General features: G+C 38.3%; 1 protein-coding gene across 2 annotated transcripts in view; it reads right to left on the reverse strand.

Moving 5' to 3' along the window:
• Window positions 1-1726: 1726 nt before the first annotated feature.
• Window positions 1727-24366, reverse strand: part of CHCHD3 (coiled-coil-helix-coiled-coil-helix domain containing 3) — a 301175-nt gene continuing 278535 nt past the window's right edge. For both annotated transcript variants that reach the window (XM_058297371.2, XM_058297372.2), the window contains exons 7-8: window positions 12944-13079; window positions 1727-2460 (exon numbers count right to left, since the gene is read on the reverse strand). In XM_058297371.2, coding sequence (XP_058153354.1) covers window positions 2437-2460; window positions 12944-13079 — 160 coding nt within the window. In that variant the 3' untranslated portion in view covers window positions 1727-2436. The remainder of the gene's footprint in view (window positions 2461-12943; window positions 13080-24366) is intronic.

The raw sequence follows: 24366 nt of genomic DNA on the forward strand, positions 1-24366 counted from the left end.
AGACTGGCAGTCTGGTATGTGCCAAGTTCTTGGCTCTAAATTGCAAAACAGAACAGTATAGGAGGGAATTTGTGAGTTAGCGGATTTGCAAACACGACAGCAAGTCACTGTGTAAACATTTGTTTTTGTGTAACTATTATTTCTCTCAGGCAGTTACCTGGATGCCATCCTGACAATGCCAAAATGTGCTGCTGCTCAAGTTATGAATGCTTCCTTCACTCACACATACACTCCACTACTTTTGTGCCATTAAAACAAACACACACAGCAAAAAAAACCACATCATTAACCATTGGAAGGTAAACCTTAGTTCCTCAGGATAACTGAGGTCAATTTATGCCCCCCCCCCACACCTCCCATACCAATACTCCTTTGGCCGACTGCGTGAAGTGACCAAGCAGCAGTTCTATCTTCAAGTCAATTAAACCCTTCCTATGTCTTCTGGTGGCAGTGTTTTCCTTCCGCATGGAAACAATCGCCTCTAATCAAGCAGAGCCTATGTTTATGAAGATGAAAAGCACAAATTCCCCAAGGGATCAAAGTAAGAGTAATGGTAAAAAAAAGAAAAACAAAACACCAAAAAAAAAAAAAAAAGAGAAAAACCATTCATTAAACAGCAATCACAGAGCATCTCAATAATTATGGTAGGAGAGTAACCAATGTCACTTAGATTAAAATAGCAGGTCTATAGGTATGTTCACAAGTATATAGGAAGATGACATTTAAATGGAACCAACCTGGGAATTTAAATGAGAAACAGCCACACATTTATATGGATGGACTGAAATATTTTCATCACAAGCTAAGTTCACCTCTACTTTCTCTAAATAAAATGAATTTGGACATGTGGATATTCTTTCATAACCCCCCTCCCAACTCCAAATCCTAGTTTATTGAATAATCATACTACCAACAACATTTACTAGGCATTTACTGGGTCTGACTGAATGCATGTGATAAGCATTTTGACTCTTCACAATGAACCCAAAGAGTAGGTCTGTTCGTATTCCCCCCACTTTGACCCTTTAACAGTTGAAGAAAGGGAGGCTTAGTATGGCTAGATGATTGGTCCAAGGTCACACAGCTGGGAAGCTGCAGAACTAGTCTCTGAACAGAGACATCTTACTCCAGGGCCTGTATTTTTAATCATTTTGCTAAATGACATTTCATAAAAATGAAATAAAAACTCTACATGACCAAAGAAAAATATTTAGGCAACACAGCAGAGCAAGGGCATGATCTCAATCTATTTCCCTTAGACCTTTCCATTTTGGTTCAGTGTGAAGATCTGTTTCCCACCTACCCAAATTCAGGGCTGAAACAACAACCCTCTGGTAGAAAAGATAGTTATAATCAGGAAGTTTTAATGCAATTGGAAAAAGAAAAAACTCTAAGGAGTGATTTAAAAAAAAAAAAATTTTCACGTTATTGTAGGGTCAGAAGTTCCTAACCAACAGTATCTAATCCACATCTTGCCCCCAGCAGGATGACTTAAGTTATCCCACCCAAAGAAAATGAGGTTCACGCAGTTTGTAAAGACCTTTCTGAATTCTTAACTCCCTGAGAGGCAAACTGATAAGTATCACTTGCCTGTATGAGCTTCTGCAAAGTGCTTTAGAGGAAAGGTAAGGCACAGATGCAAATTAATAACAATATAATTCAACTAAATTCCCATAAGCACAATCATCTAACCCAGAGAAAACAATACAGAGGCCTCAGGCTGCAATGCCAGTCTACATCAGAAAATATATTTATTTTTGATATTGAGTGAAGTATAGATGCCAGTATTCACGATAGAGAAGAGGTTCTGTGTAAGCCAAGGTTGCCTTTATTGTTGATAAAAAATGCTTTATTTCACTTCTAATCATAAACATTATTCTAGTAAAAGAGGTACATTTTCTCTCCTTTTTGTCTTCTTGCTTGCATGATCACCATAAGTTAGACAGCTCTTATATAATTAAAGGAGAACAGAAAAAGAGAGAAAACCCACATGCCATAGCCTACATGATTCCACCCAGCACTGGTGCCCTAAGCTCGACTTTTTTTGCCGCCCCCCTCTGATTAACTCAGGCCTCTCCCGCCTTGATAGAGTGGAGGGTCACCAAAGGATGGTACTTGGTTAGAAGGGAAAGATGTATGGTCAGCAGAAGTTGAATACAAAGTACAAAATGTGGAGAGGTCTGAACTTCTCTTTTAATCATCATAAATGGGTTTTAGTAATACTGAAGAGTGTCCTTCAACGACTGATCCCTACTCTAGGCCTTGGCTTTTTAAATTGTTGCTGATCAAACTGTGATAGGCTTCTGTTGAATCTGCTCTTTGGTGCTTCTCTTTAATGTTCTTCTCTTTAAATAGGTTATTTTCTTACTAAGGGGGGAAAATGTTTCACCTCTGGAACTAACGTTGATGGAGTTTTGCTTGTCTTAAAAGCTGATTTTATCCTCCCTTCTCAAGCATGCTCTGCAAGAGAAATAGAAAACATAAGTTTTACCAAAAAAAGGAAAGGGCAGAAAAAAAAAAAAAGCAGTAACTGTTTGATACGATTGATATTGCTTTTCAAACATCCACTTCAAAAACATAAAATATGGCATGTACTTCCTGGTCTCAAAACGCTATTACCTTTAATGAACACTATTGCATTATCATGAATAATCCCCAAGCAACATCTCCCCATCACGACACCAAACTAAAAGCCCTAAGGATGAGCATGGCCATGTCATGGGGGTGGGGGTGGGAATGTGTGGGCCATCTCACTGCACGGGGGTCTGGAAAAGTGTGGGAACATTTCTGGTAGCCACAGTGACTTGTCTGGGGTAAAATTATTGCTAATGGTGGAGGGGTGGCATGGCTAGGAGAGGATGGGTTAAACTCCAAAAGCTCTGAGAGGGAACTTTTTCAGTTGAAGAACACAAAATCTTTCCTAGAAACCTCTGCTGCACTCTAGGCGGAATGCAGATGTTTGTGTGTTGGGTAAGCTACACAGGTAAGTACCTAATCACAAATTGCAAAAAGCGCCCCTACATTCTATTTATTTATATTTGTGGGTCAGTGGGTGATGGATAGGAAGAATTCTTAACTATCGAAACTCAAATAACTGCTGGGGTGGGAGTACCCTGAGTCCATTCTTAGAGATCTTTAAAAAGAAAAAAAAATAACACTTTTCTCTTCAGTTTTAAAGTTAATCAGAAAGCAGAGTCTCACTCAGTCCCAAGTTCAGATGCCTCTAGTTCATATGTTCACTCCTTCCTCCCCCCATCCCTTACTCACCCAACCATCCTTTTACCCAGCTCATAAAGTAGTTCCTACTAGGTACTTGATGCACCGAGTTAGGTGCTATGGGGGAAGCTCATACAGTCACTGATGGAAAATGAAGGAATAATTTAGGGTAACCCAATGTTAAAAATTTATTTTCTTGAGTAAATAATATATACACAGAGAATAAAATTCAAAAGGAATTAAAAATTTTGAAAGGAATGTACAGGAAAAAGTAATTTCTTCCTTCCTCCATTTCCCAGCTTCTTATGTACCTGTGAGAAAAGATAATAGTCCAAAAGAGGAATGATTTCACCTAGCTCAGAAGAGGATGACTCTGTAGCGTGAGTCACCAGGAAAGGCCTCTCAGAGGATCTTTGGCTATAGATGGAATCTAGACAGAAGGTGAAGGGCTAGGGAGAGGTGAGGGCAGGAAGCAGGCACAGATTCAGAGGTTCCAAAAAAGCCCTGTGCATACGGGGGACAGAGAAGAAAGATGGGCCTAGCTAGACAATAGGGTATGTGTGCAGGATTTGCAAAAAAGAGACTGTAAAAAGAGCCCAAAATGAATGCCAGGGGGAGCTACTTCCTGTTGGCCACTAGAAATCCCCTAGGAATCCAGGAAAAGCATTAACATGACAGCTTCTGCATAACAGAGCAGCAGAGGGGAGACTGGAGGTAGGAAGACCAGGAAAGAGCAGATTAGAGATCAAGAAAGGGTGGGGACAAGAAATAGAGTAGAGAGGGTGACAAAAAGGCATGGGAAGAGAGAGACAGTGAGACCATCAGTGACAGGGAGAATGGAAACATCATCACAGAAACAGGGAAGCCAGTCAGAGAAGACAGTTTGGGAATGAGGAGGACAGAGATTTTGGGTTTATGAGTTGGAGACAATGGTGAGACATCCAAGAATGAAATGTCTAGAAGGAAGCTGCAGCCTTGGAAGGGAGGTCACAGATCTCTAAAGATTTAAGGATAATGATAAAGAGAACAGGTTAAAATAAAGGAGGCAGAAAGAGAACAGTATAAAGAAAAACAAGAGAGCATGTTGGACCATAGAAGCAAGATGGATGGATTATCCTAAGATGTCCTTGGTTATAGGTTTCTAAGAAATCTACAACCACAGGGCACAAAGAAGAATAGACATAAAAGCAGGCAAACTAGCTTGGAAAGAACACTAGCTAAGTAATGCTAGCAGAATAAATGTGGTTGGGATTCAGTCAAATAGGAAGTAAATTAGGAAAGCTAGATACAGCTAGAAAAAACAGGAAAGAAACAGTAGATGACGTAGAAGATGGCTCAGGGGAAAGTAATCTTGTAGAACTTACACTGGAATATGAGATGTCTCTCAAATTGATTGTTCATATCAACTTTGTACTTGTTGAAAAATTTAGAAACTAAGACCTTAGCATGGGAAAATCAGACACTGTGTCTGGCAATATCACGGTGTCATAGCTTCTCATTTATCCTTACAACCTTGTGACTTGATCTGAAATTCCTTGCAATTACATGGATGGAACATTCTATGAATTCCATCCCTACAGACACCTCACTACAATATTATTTATTAAATATACAATGAAAGTCAGTATCAGTATAAAGCAGATCCATACTGAGCCCACCCAAGGGCATTAACTAGTTACCAAAGAAAACGATCACCTTGTAAGTGAGGTACTTTGCCTATTTGCATTTTGGAAAATATATACTTACTACATTTTTCTTAACATATTGATGGGAACTTGAGGCTGTTATCTGCCTCATTGAGAGAACATGGTTCTACCTTTCCCTGCAATTTAGAGCATCTGCATTGTGACAGATGTGAAAATGCAACTCTTTTCAAATGTTTCAAAAATAATCTACCACAACAAAATTAAAGCAATAGGTAAAGTGTTCTTCAAGCATCTAGAGACTCTTTAATAATTCTTTTCCCTGAAACTCTAGCCAAAATCAGATGGGTACTTTTCAGCCAGATCATGTAATATTACGTTAGACTCTCTTGACGAAAGATATTCAAATGGGACTCTGGTCGGTTTGAGGATTAGGGGGCCAGTCTAATATAAAGACACCGCAAGTAAGAATATATGGGAACAAATACAAAACAAAGAGAAACAATGTTTTAACAACCCTCCCAACCACAGTGGCTCTGCTATAGAATTAAAATTCTAATTCTCAACGACAGCACAGCTGGATTTAGTCAATTCATGTGTGACTCTTCGAAGACAAAAGGGATCTGGAGAAACCTCCAAGTTGGTCCTATAAACATGTTGTCAAACTGCACTCAATTGCTACTAAAGGGTGGCAAAGGCTGGTACAAAACTGTCCCACTTCTGTCAGAGACATTAACAAATACAATATCAAGATGAATTTTTTAAAAAGATGAATTAATTGGTAAAATATGTTCTTATTACTATATCACAACCATATAATAAAACCTGCTCAAACCCAGACCTAGGGGCCTTTTTGGCTGGAGGAATCTTAGGTCTGATAGGGCCTGTGTTATTTAGCGCCTACCTTGCAGGTTCTCCTACAGTCTCAGTACTGGTTCTGTAAGTAGCTGCTGTTGGGCTGAATTTCAACACCGCATAAACTTAACACTGCACAAATTAACATAGGAAATTCCCCGAAGAATGAGAGAGAAGCTTTGCAAGTTATAAAAAATTGCTTCCTTCATTTAGGGAACTGCTAACACTTAATCTTAATGTGGAGAAAGAAATTCCTTGCATTTGCTCATCGTTCACATATTTGGGTCTGCTGAAGCTCCTTTTAAAACCAGCTGGGTAAATTACCAAAAGAGGAGAATGGTTTAGGCATTAGCACTGCGCTTTTCCCAAGTCTCTTTCCAATCCCAGCCACTGAAAAGCAACTGGCAGCTCATACGGTTAAATAAGAACAGTGCCCCTGGAGACCAGAGATTGTGTGTCATTTCCATTTATTCAAACGATCTTAACTATTTTCCTCAAATATTTTTGTTACATAGTAATCCCATCACTGATTTTCAAATTATAGTTTTCTTGGAGGGGCTGAGAATATTGGTTACCAGCTGTCTCAATATATTTAAGAGAAATTATGGCAACCCTGGATTGTTAAAAATCATTATGTAGAGAATAAAAGAGTTTAGGTTTTTGTTTACTTTTAAGTTTTATTTTGTTTTAAGATAACACTAAGAGTGCTTGTCTCTGTATGAGCTTACCTAGCACCTCACCAAGATTTCAAAAGCTTTCAAAAGGTTAGGCAGATAAGCAGTAAGGTTTGCTCAAACTGTACAGAAAACTAAAATGGGAATGTGTACTGGGTCAGATATAGCCTAAGTACCTGAAATTTTACTACTGAGGGACAGGAAAAGTGGTGAGCAGAAGAGAAGGAAGCTGTGATGAGGAATGGGGAGTGTTAAAGACAGAATGAGAAGATTGTGAGATAGGAAGGAAAAGTAATCAATAAATTCAATTTATGAGAAACAGAAAGTAAGCTTTGCCTGTACTGCTGCTCACTACCTGAAAATCTGATTAGCTAACTTATTTTGTTTTCAATATCTGTCTATTCCCCCCAGCAAGTGTTGTTCTTTGTTCTTCCTGCTTTGGAAGAAACATGAGTTAACTTTTTTAGGCCTGGATCTTATTTTATATCTTCTATGATAAATGCTCTGTGTAATATTCAAATTAAGTTATAAGTAATTGAGTGTTTATACAACTTGCTGCAATAACAGACAAAATACTAACATATTGCAATTCTAACTCTTGAAGGATGAGCACTAGAAAAGAAATATCTATTAAGAAAAATAAAAATCTACCACCATGGTAATATTTCTTCTATTAAATCCAGATTTAAAAAAAAAAGAAAATGTCATAAAGCAACTATTACTCTCAGAAAGTGGTTTAGAAAAGGATTCCTATGATAGAAGAGGCTGAAGTAACAAATTTAAAGTTTGTAATTTAGTTTCCTTTGATGTAATTCTAAATTTGAAGCCCTCCCCCCACTCAAAGGATGTAAAATCTATTATGAAACACGGTGTGTCATCCTGAGTATGAGTGGCCCAGCTGGGAGATTAATAAATGTCAATAGGTGATGATGATAAAGAAGCCTTCAAACATAATAAAAGCATACTCCAGGTGGTCTTCTGAGAAAGTTAACCTACTTATCTCTGTGCTCTCTGAAGGTGGGCAACTGTGGAAGCAGAGGGGCCTGGTGAGGGCCAGGGGGTGGAGCAGGGTGACTGGTCAAGTCACAGCTGCGAGCTAGCCAGAGCACTGTGCAGACTCCTCCTGGAGCTTCTTCCTTCCTACCCACAAAATCAAGGGTGGCTTCTATGCCCAGGAACCCACAGTTTCAAAGGGAGCATGAGAGGGGAGAAGGACTTCTTTCCCAGTGGCAACTACCTTCATTCCAAGCCATTTTCCTATTTGTTTCTAAGACTCATGGCAGAATTTCTACGGTTAGTCTGAGACCTCTGCCAGATGGCTCAGACCAGACAGGTAGTGACAGCTCACCTCCCAAAAGAGGGAAAAACAAAGACTAGGCAGGACCTCTGAAAGGTTGCAGGCCTTTAGTGCCATTCAGGCAAACGGGGTCCGGAGATACAGTTCTCAAACTCTTGTGTGCAAAGTCACACCTGGGGGGTTTATTAAAACATCAGCTATCCAGGTCTGACTCAGGCTTTCTGAACCAGAATCTCCAGGGAGGGGATCGGAGGGTGTGCCTGTTAAATTCCCCAGGTGACCTTGATGTTCACCCAAGTTTAAGATCTGGATATTACTTGGAAAGTGCACTGGGTTTGCAATCAGGAGCAGACTATTCTGATCTGGTCTCTGTCTCATCTATAGATCAATTAAATTCTCTGGGTGCTAACTTTTCCAAGAGAAAGATTGGGTTTGGTTTATATGATCTCTAAGGTCCCTCTAGCTCCAACAGCTTATATAAGTCTATTAAATCATTTGCATGTAATTTATAGTCCATCTGAAAACAAAGATAAAATACAGCTAGCTTGCTCTGGTATATGTTGGTCTTTTGAGAAATCTGATTTATAAATCCATAGCTACTTCTGTGTTTTCAGACCCTGTTCATATTCAGAGTAACTGGGAAGTATCTGAGCTCTGTTCTACCACAAATCTAAATCACAAGGGAGACAAAATCACAGTCTTTAAAAAGGCTGGCAAGAATCCCTTCATATATGCTGATCTTGAGGTCTATTATTTCAAAGACTAACCATATAGTAGAGATGCCATTTATATATTAGAAATGAGAGAATTGGGTACATACGACTTGAGATGAAGTGACTTCATGTTAGGGTCTAGCCTCCTCTATAGGGTCTTGACTGTACATTCCTCATTATAGTCAGGCTACTTACTGAAGAGATTAGCAGGAAGCACACAGGGTCTACAGCAGGGTTGCCTCAGTTACAAGATTTCCTTACCTTGGTCCTCCCTTCACTTGAGCTGACTGCCTGTTTGCCTACTGGCCTATTGTTTATTGTTTTAAGCCCCAACTAAGGTTTATTGACTCTTGACTGTCCTCATCATCTCTGATTTCAGGTTCCTTGCTCACCTTTTTCCTTTGGGCATTTCCGGGGTCTGGCCTTTGCTTTTGGTCCAAGCCTTTCCTGGGCTCTTTGGATGCTGGCTCGCTGCTTTCTTTAAAATCCCTCATCGCCTATGGCCCATACCTCATAGGATGAAAGCCATGGAGGAAAGGGAAGGGCCTGGGCTGGCTACAGTTGATAGCCTACATTTTCTAGCAGTTTATTAGGTGATAAGAAATATTCTGCTGGACAGTAACGAGGTAGTTTTCACTTCCCTGAGTTTGGAGAAACTGTTAAACTGCTTCTCCCCACTCCAGTTCATTCTGCTACTTGGGCTTCCTTAGGCCTGTCAGGAATGTAAGCAACAAGGGCAGGATTCGTAGCTATGGAGGCCAAGCAGCAGGTAGTCCAATGAGAAGTGGCATTGTTTTTCTTGAGTAAACGCTTAGAGTTGATGGCAAAATCTAAAAATCAGAGGCCCAAATGCTGGAAGGCTCAAAAAGTATGGGTGCTGCTTGTACCAAATGGCCCATGTCTCTTCAATTGAGTGTGTGCTTGTACTTATCCACAGTGCCTCTTGCTCACATACATGGAAGTGGAATCAATACTAGACTACCACAGCTAGAAACCTCTTGTGGGTCACCTAGTTCAACCCTCAATTTAGCAAAGAGGACACTGAAGCCCAGGTTACCATAACTAGATTATGGTTAAAATGAGAATTTTCCGTTTCCAGCTACATCATTTTCCATAAACCCTACCCTCCCACAAACAAAGAATGTTCCATAAGAATACAGGAAAAGAATGGAAATGCATAGAACCATTACTCCCAAAGCAGCCCAATTCTTCAAGTAAACAGCAGGGTAGTGGGGTGTCTGACAAAGCAGAGGGCCATGTAGACCTGGGAGTAAGCCCTTTCTACCTCTACTGCCTTGTTGTTGTTGTTGCTGTTGCTAAAAAGAACTTAGGGCACTTTTTGGTCCACAAATGGGCAATTATTATTAGCTTCTAGTCATTCTACCACCCTTCCACGTTCCCCTAAAAAGTAGGTGTAGCAAGACTAAATGGGAGCAAAGCTTTAATGGCAAGAACACATAATCCAACGTTAAGGAACTTATAGGAAGCTATGGGGCTAGGCAGAAATGAAAAATAAGACATAGAAGTCTATCAATCAATGCTCTCCATTTTAAAATGCTGTTATCTAATATAGCTAGATAGTAGCTTTTAAAATCCTAGAAATAATAATCATTGCATTTAAATATCACTTTACCCTAATGAAAAACACATAATTTGATATTCTGGAAATAAGAGTCTAAAAGTCTCATGTCAACCCATGAGAAATTGTTTAGAAATAGCTGAAGGAAGATTGATATGAATAAATGGATGAATAAGAAGAAAGGAAAAGGCTAAGGAATATCCGGAAATTTTCCTATCAGTAAAATCAGGCTACAGGAAAATGCCTCAAGGGAACCAGTGAAACCCCAATCTTAAGAGTCATTTACCAGCAGAATGAATTTGGCTACTGGAATTACTCCAAGGGGAAAACTCTTGCAGTATATAGGAAATGGACAATACAAACTAATGGGATGCTGTCATGTTTAATGTTTTCCATGTTTGGTATATCCACTTTGTTCTTTGGATTTAACAGGAAGCCTAAGAAGGAAGGCTGGCCCATTATGAAGGCCACAATGGACAGAAAGGGTTGGTATATGGCTGAAGCCTTTTCTAACAACAGGGTCAGTGCTGAGGTCATGAGGTTAGACTCCAACTTCATAAGGAGCAAAAGGAAAACCTGATATTACATGAAGTGCTAATATGAGCTCCCTCAGGCCATTCTGGTGCAATCTTAAAAATGGGGCACCTTTGTTGCCTTTTAGCATCCTGTTCCCATATTTGGAATTTCTAACTCTTCAGAATCTCCAGACTGCCTCTGTACTACTTAATTTAATCTTCAATTTTCTTCTCCCTCACTTTAGGACTACCTTTCTCATTTTTCCTCATTGCTCTATTTCTACATTAGTGGATGATGGATGTCCATTCACAACACTTAACCACTTAAAAACCAAATGCTATTTTAAAATTTGTTGTTTTTATGCCAAGGTATATCTTGGTCTAGTTATTAAATTTATCATCATGATTTCCCTGGATTTCAATTCTCTCAACTATAAAATGGTAAAAATAAAACCACCTTTATTTACACCTCAGGTTGTCATAAAAAGAAAATATATGTGAAATCACTTTGAAAATGTTAAATACTATAGAAATGCAAGTTATTGTTGTCTCATGACCATTTCAATATTGTTCATCTTAGGATACAAAGGTTTTGTGGATATATGTCTTTTAAATATTTCCTTCTATTAATATACATTCCCTAATAATTGAATACAAGAGCCATCAAAACCATAGGCATACAACAGCTAAAAATAATATCAAATTATATTGTAATGGGAGGGGTCTCTTTGGTATCACTAGTAATATGAGTAATATGATGCTTTGGGTTGATAAGATTAGTTTCAACATGAAATAATACAACTAAGGAAAAGGGAAGGAAAAAAATAAGATTTATTGAATATGTTATATACCTGTAACCCTCACAGCAACCCTGGAGGTATCATTACACCCCAATTCAGATGATGAAAATCAAGTCTTGAGGTCACAGGGCTGGTAAGAGGCAGAGCTTAGATATCAATATCTACTTGAGTGTAACTCTATTATATTACATGGCATATTTGATTTTGTCACAAATTAACTTTGTTTTATCCCACAAACATATGTCATATTTTTACTGATTTTACTGACAGTTTCAAGGCGCTATGTGTAGATACTCCAGTACAACTGAGACCGGTGGGATGGAACCAATACTCCCTTGCACTTGACACTTGAGTAACATTACAAATCACATTGTGGAAATGGGCATGTATATTAGACAAGTGTTGAAACGTATACATCATCGAAACTCTTTTCACTGAATTTAACCACTTCCCCCTCCCAATATGGCACTGATAACAAGTTAGAAAAATCCGTGATCTAACACAAAGGTCCCGAATGCTTCAACCAGTATTAATACTGGAAGCTAGGGCTTGTTGTAAGAGCTTATCAACAAATAAAAGGTACTAACTTAATATTAGCAGAATTTATCCCTACGAGAGACCTTTAAGGAAAGCCATAATATTACAAGTTATACAAGTGCCACAACATGCAAGAAACAGAAAAAAGTCTCAAGCCACTAGTCCTTTAAAGACAATGTAGGTAGGCTTTTAATAAATATTCATTATTTTTTTCCTCTAGTGTTGCTGTTATTTTCTAGCTATGTGGACAATATGATTCATCTATCAGATATTTATAGTGTTAGAAATTTACACTGGTATTATTATAACTACAGAAAGACAGGCCGTGCAACTCAAACACTAGATTTAGTTGGGTTAGAAGGTCAACTCTAGGGAGTTTGTTAAATGAAAGAATCAGGGTTTCCAACAATTTCTCTCTCAGAACAACCTACATCCAACTGTGAAATCAGTTAAATAACAGGCAATTATGTGATCTGCCAGGTTTATCACTAGCTTTTCTAAAGTACATGAATTAGAGAAAATGCACATCTCCTATGAACATGGTATCATTCTGATATTAAGGGTCAAGAAATGAATATGGCTATTACGTATAAAAGCAATGGAAACTCTGTCCATGAATCCCATCTCTGGGCCCCCTTACCCTACCCAAATGAATGGACTCTACCAACTGGTAGAACGAATAAACAGTGTGTTTTTTATCAGGCTGACGACATACTACTTTTGGATCCTAAGCTGCTGATCCCTTAATTTTTACTCTTTGTCTTCGTAGTCTCTGAATATTGGCTGCAGAAGTAAGGGCAATGACCTCGTGGACACAATTACATATATAATAATTCCATAGTAGAGTACAACAGTCCAGGGCAACTGGAAAAAATATAATTTTATTAAGAATTATTTTTTGCAAGTAGCTGAGTTGAATAGAGGGAGAATAATGGCTCTTCCTACTACGTGAATGGGATTTTATTGTGATCTAACCAACTTTACAGTAATTCTTGATAAACATTTAGTTTATAAAGCTTTTTCACACATTAACCCACTTGATCCTCACCACTGCCCCACAATACAGGGCTTTAAATTCTTGTGGTGCCCCCATCAGCTTGGTTCACACACCCACCTGTTTAGCATGATTGACACAGTGCATGTACTGGCTGGCCAGAGCAGAGCAGCTGAGGGTCTGCTGGGTGTTCTGGCGGTAACACTGGAGAATTTTGGCCTGCAGATCGGCACAGACTGGATGGAACTCATACCGCCTAAAAACAAAAACAGGGACCACTGAGATAAACGGCCTTCAATCAGCATAAGAATCAAAGATAATGAACATATATATAAATATTGCAAATGTTTTTAAAAAGCTTAAAAGAAATAATTTTCTTTAACCTTTAAAGAAAGCTGGATATCCAAATGGTTCCCATGATAAAAATGCATACAAGGTAAATGATTTCCATGAAATTAGTTCCATTAATTGACACCACTGTGAGGTTCTTTGAGGTTCTCCCAAACCTAAACCACATCAATCATGCCACCTTTCAGTCTGCCTCGTCAAACCTGGGGGGCATAACTTCTCTCTTTGATTCCCATATCAAGTTGGTCACACAAAAACATTTGCTCTCCCTGTGGTTTAGTCTTTTCTCCAAATTCACTGCTTTTACATTAATTCCTGATCTTTATATCCCTGATTCTAGCAATGTCTCCAAACTGGACTCTTCTTAGTTTATACCCTCTACTCCCACCTCCACATGTCTTCCAGAGGATTCTTTCTAATACATAAAATCTGATCACAGTATCTCTCTCTGCTGCTTTCTAAATAAATACAAGGTCAACAGGTAAGGTCCTTCTTGGTCACGTTCCTGTCTACTCTTTAGCCTTACTTTCATACCCTGCACACTGTTGCAGCCTGGCCAAATCAGCCTCAGTGCTTGGTTCTTACATTTCTCTTCATGTCTTGGCTCATACAGCAATTGATTTGGGAAATATCCTTCACCCAAATTCCCTCCAGCTCCTATATACCTGAAAAATAACTACTCATCTGTCAATACGGAATACCATCTCTATACAGCTTTCTCTAACTCTCCCCCTCCCCTGTAGAATCTATCATTCCCTTCCTGGTGACTTCACTGATTCTGTGTTAACGTCTCTCACTATGCATTTAACACTGAACACACTGCATACTCTAGTGCAATTTACTACAATGAAAATTCCAAGCAGTAAGAAATATGTCTTATTTTATTTGCAACCTCAGCTATGAGATACAGATATCACTTATAAAAGCCACTCAAGAAATATTTGTTGAATGAATACAAAAAGAAAGAAAAAATGTAAAATTTCCCTGGGCTCAAACTTTATTAATGATATATCCCAGATTTTACTTAGATTCTTCTGAGTGTATATGCTGTTCTAAACATAAATGATTCCAATTAATTTATATTTACACTTGAAAAATGATGGAGACAAAATAAATCAAATGAATTACATTATATACAAATTTTGCAAATATAGCAAGGAACTTGGATTATAAGGACTAATGTGTAATATTATCACTTTTAATCTAAGACTTCATTGTTTCAAATTAGGTTTGTTTAATACAGAAAGCTTCCAGTCTTTCGCACCAGTTTTTTTTTTAAATTTAAATCTGTTATTTCGATAGGAATCTTGAGATAGCATTATTTTAAATTTAATACATTCTTTTAAAAAAAAGGAATTCCTCATCAATAAGGAAATCTCTGAGTGATGATTTGTGTTCTCATTTTTATTCAACATACTAAGCTAATATATACTTTGCTAGAATTAAAAACTGAAATGCAAACCATGTTACTGGACCCTGAGGAAATTTATTTCCTACTATTTTCTAAAAAGAGTAGACATACAGGAAAAAAATAACACCCCCCCAATTTTATATAACATTGCTTTGATTTTTTCTTTAGTTACTTCACTGCCTTGTTGAAAACCTAAGAACAAAATTCAAATCCAATCCAAGAATTTCTTTTTTTTTTTAAGATTTAAAATTTCAATGTTTTGAATTTTTCTGGACACAGATTTCCCTAACCCCCTACCATGAACACCAGCATCTGAAAGGCGTCAAGCCGTGCTTCATAGGGTATAAGCACAAACACCACTAACCGGTAATTGCAAGATCCACATCTGGATAAAAAATGAATAAAATATGATTAAACATCAGGTCAGGAGAACCTAGCAAAAATATGGCTAAGTGCTCTAACGGTTCCTAGGAAAGCAGGGTTACATCCTCTCCCTGTGTTAAGAACTCATCCTTTCTCTGACATAGCTTAAGATTTAAAAGCACAGGAAGGAAAGATAGAGAGGGAAGACTAGGAGAAGCTTGAACAGACATGCTGCCCTTCCTCACTAAAGGACAGAAAAGGACTGTAAAGAATGAACTCTATTATCATAAAGTAAATGGCATTTTTCTCCTTTAAAAAAGACCTCACAATGGGATGTCATCTAATACTATGGACTCCTTAGAAAGAGGTAATTTAAGTTGTATATAAGCGTTTACCTAGAATTGAGCTATTAGTCATTTGAGTTAAAGTCCATGAGTTATTTATGATTTGAAATGTGTCAAAATATACTTTTCTCACCACAAATCAATACTACTCACTTCCAGGGCCCTTGATTTCCTGTCCGTTGGTCTATTCTGTGTGTGTAATTCTTTTTACACACATTTCAACCTGTATTGATAATTAGAAAGTAGAAAGGGGAAAAGAAACGTAATTGTCGCCCAGATCCTGGAGTAGACTCTGGTACATTTTCTGGATTAATCTGTAAGGGTAAAGCTCTGTCTTTATATTGATCTGCAGTGTCTGGTATGCTGCCCTAATGTACTGTTTTCACTTTGGGAAAATGCTAAATGAGATTACAGTCTAACCTTAGAAGGCCATAAAACACAAGCCATGCACCTTCCACTCAGGAAAAGAGTTTCAAAGACATTTCCAATATGCATTATGGTAAATCCTCCATAGAGTCAGAGAGTCAGCGATTGATTTTTATTGACTGCTTTCATTCCTGCTGATGGAAAAAGCTGCTATTAGGCAAAATAAATGACAGAATTTCGAGATACCTAAGAAGTAAAATTAAGTCTTAGCTGCAAAGGACATTTAAATAATTTCATTTCTTAGTATGTAAGGAAGATTGACCAAAGATTAAGAAATGGCAAGAACAAATGTTAAGAGAAAAATGAAACAAAAATTTGGAGAACTCAGAATAATAATAAAGTCAGAAGAGATATATTAAGGATCCAAAAACATGTTCGGCAAGAAGTATTGGTGGTACAGAGGTGGCAGCTGAAAATATACATCTTATACACCTTTTGATACAATTTATCAAGGAAAAAGCAGGTTAGTGTTCACTTGAAAGTACTGGTGGCTTTTAATGGATTCCAGCCTGTATATCTCTCTCTTCCTTTTCCTTTTATTTCTTACACACTTACTCTTTTCCCTCCCTCTTTCTTCATTTCTACAAATACTAGCAGCCCGTACCCCTCCCCTTTCTCTGCACCCCACAGTACTAAAGGCCAAGGAAGTTGGTGACAACATCCAAAAGCAGAACTGGAGTCCCAAAGATTTGACTAGAGGGCAAAATCAAAAGAAAAACTCCTGCTGGATCCTCTGTAGCCAGTAAAACAATTTTTGCTAATGTTTAATGCTAATATTCACTTAAAAGGCATCTAAGAAAATATATACAAGTATTTTTCTCACTACACTGATAGGTTCATTGTAGAAACTTTGGGGGAAAAAAAAACCAGAAAAGAATAAAAATACACATTACATTGATTTTAATCTTTCACTACTTAAAAAAATATGGTGATGAACATAAACTGTTAGTACCATCTATAGGTACCACATAGAACAGCTTCTTATAAATTGAATTAATTGGTCAAAGAGAAAACATGAAAATACTTCCAGTAAAAAATACAGATAGGCAGTATTCTGAACTCTCCTCATAGGACTATAATACATTTACTCTTGGTTATCTGTTTTACAATTAGCTATTGGTTTTGCTGCCACCTCTCCTACTTTCATGTCTTATAAACTTCTTTGATGTGAGTCTGAGCTTCATATTTTCAGGAAATGATTTACCCATCATTTAGTACTGCTAATACAAATGGCAAGGATATTAAGGTAACCTCAGAAAGGGGGAAAATATGGAGCTAGCTCTTCCAATACCACTCTCTACTCAAAGGGCTCTAGCCACATAATGATAATCAGTTAGCCACAATTCCTGACACTCCCGGGAACAAAAAAATCATTCAATATAAGTGCAGCTGAACAAAGGGTCCTTTCCCTGTTTCTGGACCAGTAAGTACCCCAAGATACTACACTGAAACACCCACCTCTCCCCACCAAAACAAACAAAAAATAGAGGGGGGGAGGGTGGGGAGAGAATAAGAATGGCTGGAGCTAAAAGGAGAATCTTGATTTTTGAATAGATTTTGACAATACAACCTTCTTGGGATGAGATGGTCTCATAAAACCATATCTAACGTGTTAAAAGTAAGCACGAAACAAAGCCAGAGTCAAATAATTTCATTCCTATGGCACAATACCAACACTATAATTGTATTCTATACTAAAACTTTTCATTAGATGTTAAGCCCAATGGTCAGGATTTCTGCTTTTCTTTAAAATGAAAACTGAAAAGCTACCAAACACTGCCAGTACTTAAAAATATGTAATAATTTGCTATTGTTTCTCTTATTATAATAAAGCCAACAAAAAAATGCAATATGAAGGATGAAGGAATTTATCTAAAATGTATTTATCTTCTATTAAAGACTCTTTGTTTCAGTTTTACCTTAAATTGTAATACCCTTATATTAGTTTTCAGAATAGAATATAAACAGCCTTTTCTGAACAATGCAAGAAATGAGAAAACAACACAACTGCAAGCTTTTATGAAGTCTTAATAACTGTTAACTATCTTTATTAATGAGTTTCTAGTTGAGCTGTAATCAGATTTCCACAGTTACACTTTATTTATTTTTCTGTCTGGTTTATGTTGTCTTTTTTTTTTTTTGGTGTGTCTGTCGCTTTGCTGCCTGGGGGCCTGGCACCTCACTGCATAGACCAGAACAAGCTTCTTTTGTTTTTACCAGGAGGTCCCAGAGATCCAACCCAGGTCCTCCATGTAGTAAATGGGAGCTCAATTGCTTGAACCACAGCTACTTCCCAACATAATTACACTTTGAAGGTGAAACGCCTCCAAATGGGAGATAAGGTTGCCACCTGCTTTATTTGCTTTCATTTGTTTTCATTTTTGCTATATACTTTCTTTAAAGATAAAATGAAACCAAAATTAAGATATTTTTCCCAACAGCCATCTATTACTAAAATGATGAACATTAACTATTATGTTGTCTGTTGTCACAAGAGGCTTTCACTGTGTTCAAAGGCAGAAACACAGCCTTGACTCCACCTTGCTCAGCACCAAATCTGACATCGAGTCAGCTGACAGCAGATGATTCCCTGTAGTGACTGCTGTACCATTCAACTAATAGTTTCAGATTGGACGTTATAGAAGAAAAACTCAGCTTTGGCCAGATATATAACAGAGTATATAGAACTTTATCCTACTGAATGAACAGTATCTAACTGAAATATTTTAACCTCCTGATGACTTTGGCAAAAGATGTCACTCAGTAAGATGTGAATCCACAGGAGGAGGGCGATTTGCAAGGAGGGAAAGGAAAGCAAGCACTGCTTGTCTTCTCTAGATTTCAGGATCTTGAGTAAAGTCCAAAGACCAGGAAGATAAGTAATATAGTGCTCTACACACACACATACTGGTCTTAGGCCAGGAGGCCTCACATCACAAGTATATGAGTATCAACACAACAGAATGTAAGGTGAACCAAAAAAAGTCCAAATTTTGCTATGTATTTTTCTTCCTTATTTAATATTATTGGGCACTGGGATGATAGGGGCAGTTACAGAAAACCTAGAAGTAGAGTGGGAATCTAAAACAACTTGATCATGTAAAAGCTGGTGGAGGTTGGCAGCCTCTGTCTTCTCTGTGGTGCTCAGTAGAAAAGAATACACTTATCCTATGAGAACCTGCAGAGAACCCTCTTGGAATTTTGCCAAGTGACAATACAACTGATCTGCTGGGATGTTCATATTCTCCACTGAGGATTTGGACTTGGGAAAATGGGTCTATATTCTGCTTGTCTTCAAAGAACAAGGGCCCCAACTGTTTTGTTTTGTAAATTATCTCTTAAAATCTGGTGACCTAGAGAAGCAAAAGGCAATTTAATGTTAGTTAAAAAAAAAAAAGTTTTCCCTAGGAAGTTGCTCCAAGTAATAATTCCTCTGACAAGAAATAAAGAGTTATTTACTCAGTTGAAAAGAATTGTGAAGTCAGGCATCTGCTATAAAGCAGGAAAAAACACAAGTTGGTTAATTTTCATTTTCTACAATATCATGGTTTCTTTGATTTATATTTGGTCCATGTACTTCAGTTTTTTATTTCTCTAAAAAGAGAAAGAAAGTAATACTTACATAAAAGATATCTGGAATAAGAGGCAATAATTATGGAGAGTTTAGGGACATAGAGCATAAACAATGTCAACATTATCATCTCAACCTGGAAGGTCTCCAAATCAACCTGCAGCTCACATATACTTTAGGATGAGGTTATTTTCTCAGGCTCACAAAGTTTTCTCATCAGGCAAAATAATTCTACAGCTAACAGACTTTACTCTGGGTAGGGAGCCTTTATTTAAAGAAGTATAAACCAGCTCTACTCTCTTACTTAGCCCTAAAATTCTTGGGGCTCAGATTATGTTTCTTTTCTTTCTTCCTGCTTAGGACATTGCTGTTGCTTATTAAACGTCAAACAATACTGCTGAAATAAAAACATGTACTAGCAGTTAACAAGGCAGCTCTTTGCATTGTTAACAGTGTCTGGGAGATAGCAGTTTACGAAGTATTCTGTGTGTAGAAAGATTAACTTCTGCCTTGCACATAGTAGGACCAGGATAATAAAATCATAATTCACAGAAGTACACGTTGTGGGTTTTTTTTTGTTTTTTTGTTTTTGAGGTACCAGGGCTGGGGAATGAACCCAAGACCTCATATGGGGGAAGCTGGTGCTTTACCACTGAGCCACATCAGCTTCCCTGAGTTTTTTTGTTGTTGTTGCTTTTGTTTTCTCAGTAGGCACTGGGAACTGAACCTGGGACAACCTGTGTGGGAGGCAGGTGCTCAATCGCTTGAGCCACATATATTCCCATGGCCTTTGCCTTTGAAAGTTGTAATACTTGAAGTATTCTTTTCATCCCTTCAAAAGATCCACAAGTAGTGGAATGAAGAGATACCTAGGACCAAACTATAAACTGGAATCTTTAAAGGCTATTTTATCGATGTGTGAATGAGACTGATGATCTTAACATAGACCAAACTATTTTCATTTGAAATATCTTAATAAGGTTTCAGGGTCAAGAGGGGGCAATTCATTAAAGAAAAGCATGGCATTTACTTTTACCTGGCTTTGTAAAGTAATCAGGCAATTTAGAAAATGTTAACCTTGAGCATACACAATGTTTTATCCTTGGATCTGCTTTTCTTTAAATACATATCTCTATATAATTTGTTGATTTGAACTTATGCCCACACAAATCGAACATTATTTTATCCTTGAGGCTTTGGAAGTTATTTCCATCTTCACTATCCAGTTACTTTGGACTGTTCACCAAAATTGGTCTTTTTCAGTTAAAGATGGAAAATATGAGGGCTGGTTTGTCCATTCACTCATTCATTCACTCCTACAACAAATATTAAGCCACAGACATTTATTAAAGCATTTATTACATGACATCTACCATGATAGGTGCTGAATAAGATTGTGAATCTTATACCCTTGCTAGCTCACAATCTAGTGGGGGTGGGGGTGGTGGAGAGAAGTGTATATAAGGTCTTATAATGAGATCAGGAGCTAATAAAGTTGTAAACATAGCATTAGACAAACAGGTCTGGTTTTGTGACCTAAACTGAACATACAGTATTCCAAGCAAGAAGACATTCATCACTAGTGGACAGGGAATGAGGACAGGCCTCAAGGTTCTCTGAAAGTAATTTCCATAAGGCAGAGGGGGAGGTTCTCAAGCAGCAGGGAGATCTGCCCATCTATCCAGGCTACAGAGATACTCAGACTTGGGGAGGAGAAACCTTTGATCTTAAAGCTATAAATACCCCCATAACCTGGTGACTAAAATCCTTCTAAATCCCTCCGTTTCCCTGTGCAGATATTTTAGCTGTTTGTGTTCCTGGCATGTGCTAGCACAAGCTAGGTTGGAAGAGTCGGGAGTAGCTCTGTTGTAATAAGAGCTTATAATTCTCTGAATCCACAAGGAAATAATCAGAGGCCAGAAGCAATGTTTCAGACCTACCAACAATAAACAAATGTTGAGGCAAGTTTCCCGCTGCCAAGTTTTGGTAGGGAAGCTCTGGCTGTAACTTTCAATTGGTGTCAAAATTACTGTTCACATTTCATTGTCTTCCCTACTAGAAGTACCTTCTGTAACCACCCTATTGCTTTATTATTTGATATGGCCAAGAAGGAGAATATGGCAGTTCGGCCCTGGGTCAATGCCCAGTTTTGGGGGCAGAAAGGAGACAGAAGGAACTGAAACAAGGTGGAGGAAGGTAGAAAGATATTGGGAAGCAGAAGACTCTACCAGAATTAGAAAGGAATCCTGGAGGAGAAAGAGAAGGCATCATGTGTAGACTAGTTCAGATAGAAAAAACCAACCAACCCACTGTGATGTGAAAGGGAAAGAAAAGACTGCAAGCTCTAGACTGGGGAGCTAAAGCAAACAGTGACATTTATTCTTCAATAACAACTTCATTCTTGAGGAGGCATTGTTCCCTTCCTTTTACAGAAAGTTTTCAAGTTCAGAGGAGAGACAACTAGATACAGTCAAACCAGGTGTCCCCAGTACAGTCAAGGGCAGGTCACCATTTCTGGCAATCTAGCAGGATTTTCTGACTGAAGATCCTTGCAGCAAATCTAAAAGCCTTTGAGCAAATTTGATAGAACACCTAACATTAACCTCCCAGATAGAATTCTTCCATATTTAGAGAAATACTTATTTTGTAGGCCTAATTATATCATCTTTATCAATGAAACCCAGAGAGATCCAACTATTATAATAGTACAGAATTACAGAATCTTCTAGTTTAGCAGTATGGTGCCAGTGGCCTGTGTTGAAATATGGTTGGGCAGACATTCATGTTAAGCTCCTATTTTTAGGTACCTATAATTTTTTCAAAAAGAATTGCCCTTTGGGATAAATTTTTTTTATGTTCCTTCTCAGCTGAGGAGTGATTTGAGGGTGGGGGTGTGTGTGAGAAGTTTGGTGAAATTCCATTTGAGTCATCCAAGCATAAAAATATATTCCAGCACCCCTATTTCTTCCTGGCTGTAATCAAATTTAAGAGAGTGCTTTTAGTACTAAGATAAGTCAAGAACAGCTTAATTTGAAACATTTCAAAACTGTCACATACCTCAATGAGGACTGTGACACATTCTATAAAACTAGGTTAAGACCAAATTCTCAGTGAGAGAACGTATTACATTACTTTAAATGATATGGTTTCCCCCCCCTCCTCCCCCAATTACATTTAAAATCAAGATCCAAATACCAGATATATACAGGAAGGAATGTGGTTCCTTCAACTAAAAGAATTACAAGTATATTTATTTCAATGACAAGTGAAGCAAAAATTATCCATACTGATTTGCCCTTTCAAGTGTCAGGGTGCTAAAAATGGGGAGGGGGAGGGTAGCAGTTGGGAAGAAGTGGAGTTAAGCCTTTTGTATATTTCCCATCCCGTCTGATGACTGGTAGGGCAGAATGCTTAAACATTAACTCTGCAAGTGTGTGTGTGTGTGGGGGGGGCGCTCCACAAATGGGGACAACTACGGCTATGCTAGCCAATTTCCATGAATGCCAAGTTGCCAGGCAGGGTAGGCTACGTGGGCATCAGTTATGGCTTCCGTGCAGATGGTGAAAAAGGTGGTAAAGGGCATGGGAGAACACTAAATTCACCCCCTTGAGAAGTTTTTCATTAATTGACTAGGGGAGAAGACACTCATAAAGATTAGGAAATACAGGCCAATTTAAATGTCAAGGAAACAGTACTGGCAGTCAGGACTACAACTGTTTTGAGGAAGGAGCAGTCACTTCTAGGTGGGGCATATTCTGGGAAGTTCCAGGAAGAAGAGGAGATGAGATTCAAAAGACTCTGAAGTGCAGGGCTGGTCTGTGAGAAGTAGAGAGAGGGAGAGCACGGGCATTTGAGAGGGTATCTGTGAGCAAAGGGCCAGGCTCAGTGAAGTTTGCCATGTCCAGGGGATTCAGGGAGAGGCAGCACTAAAAAGGGAGGGGATGAGCTATGGAGAGGCTGTCAAAAGGAGATCACAGGCTTAGATTATATTCCACAGATGTTGGCAAGGCACAGACCTTTCTAAATAAGAACGAAGTTATAAAAGGGCAATCTTAGAAAGACTGTTCTGATGGACGAAAAGTGGGAACTGCCTAGATTGGGAGCCCGGTTGAGCAATAGCCAGATTAAATGATACAACAGGTTCATGAAAGGAATGGTCAGGCAAGAATGCAAGTACTAGAAAGCAAGAATGGAAGGATGTGGTGACTGATAAGACATGGAGACTACTGAAGAATAGAAAGGACTGAGAGAATGCATGCAAACATTTAGACCTTGGGGATTTAAAGAATGAAAACGCTCAAGCAATGTCAGGGACCCCAAGTGGAAATGACCCACCATATTAAAATATGGAGGTAGAAATTGGCACTGAGCACAGGCCTACAATCACTCATTGGGAATCCCTTGCAAGTCATGGAGGGACATGAAGAGAGAGAAGGCAGGAAAGAGAGCTGAGTCTTAGGTAACAGCCACATGCGGGGGAGTGACAGAAGGAAGATGAAGTAGTCAGGAGTGAGAGTGAAGAGAAGCACAGTATAAGGCAGCATCCCAAGACTGAGTAAACAAGTTTGAGTTTCATGAAAGAGAAAATAATAAAAAAGAATAAAGACTGAAAAAAGGCCATGGAATTTAGTCCTTAACAATTTAGAGGAACAACTTCCATATCTCAAATGAGGCAGAAGTGAGATGGCAAGAAATTGGTAAATGAGAAAATAAGCAGTAACAGAACCTGTGAGACTAGGTCAGTTCAAGATCCTTTACTGAGTGTCTACTGTAACCAGGTATTATGGGAGAAATAACTAGAGAAGGAAGGAGGGAAGAAAGAAGAGAGCGGGGAGAGACAGAAAGAAAGAGCAAGAGGAAAAGAGAGAGACTGACTTACCCTGTAAGAGCTGCTTTAATGGGATACAGTGGTAACAGGTAAAGGAGGAATTAATTTTGGCTGGGGATGATCTAAAAAGGTCTTAGATGGGAAGAAATGGAGTGCTAAAGGGTCTTAAGGGATGGGAAGGGTTTAGACAGTTAAGAGATGGAATGGAAAGGCACTCCAGACAGAGAAATGAAAGAAGTAAAGGCAGTGAAA

This window comes from Dasypus novemcinctus, chromosome 5 (assembly GCF_030445035.2).
Source record: "Dasypus novemcinctus isolate mDasNov1 chromosome 5, mDasNov1.1.hap2, whole genome shotgun sequence".
Lineage (NCBI taxonomy): Eukaryota > Metazoa > Chordata > Mammalia > Cingulata > Dasypodidae > Dasypus > Dasypus novemcinctus.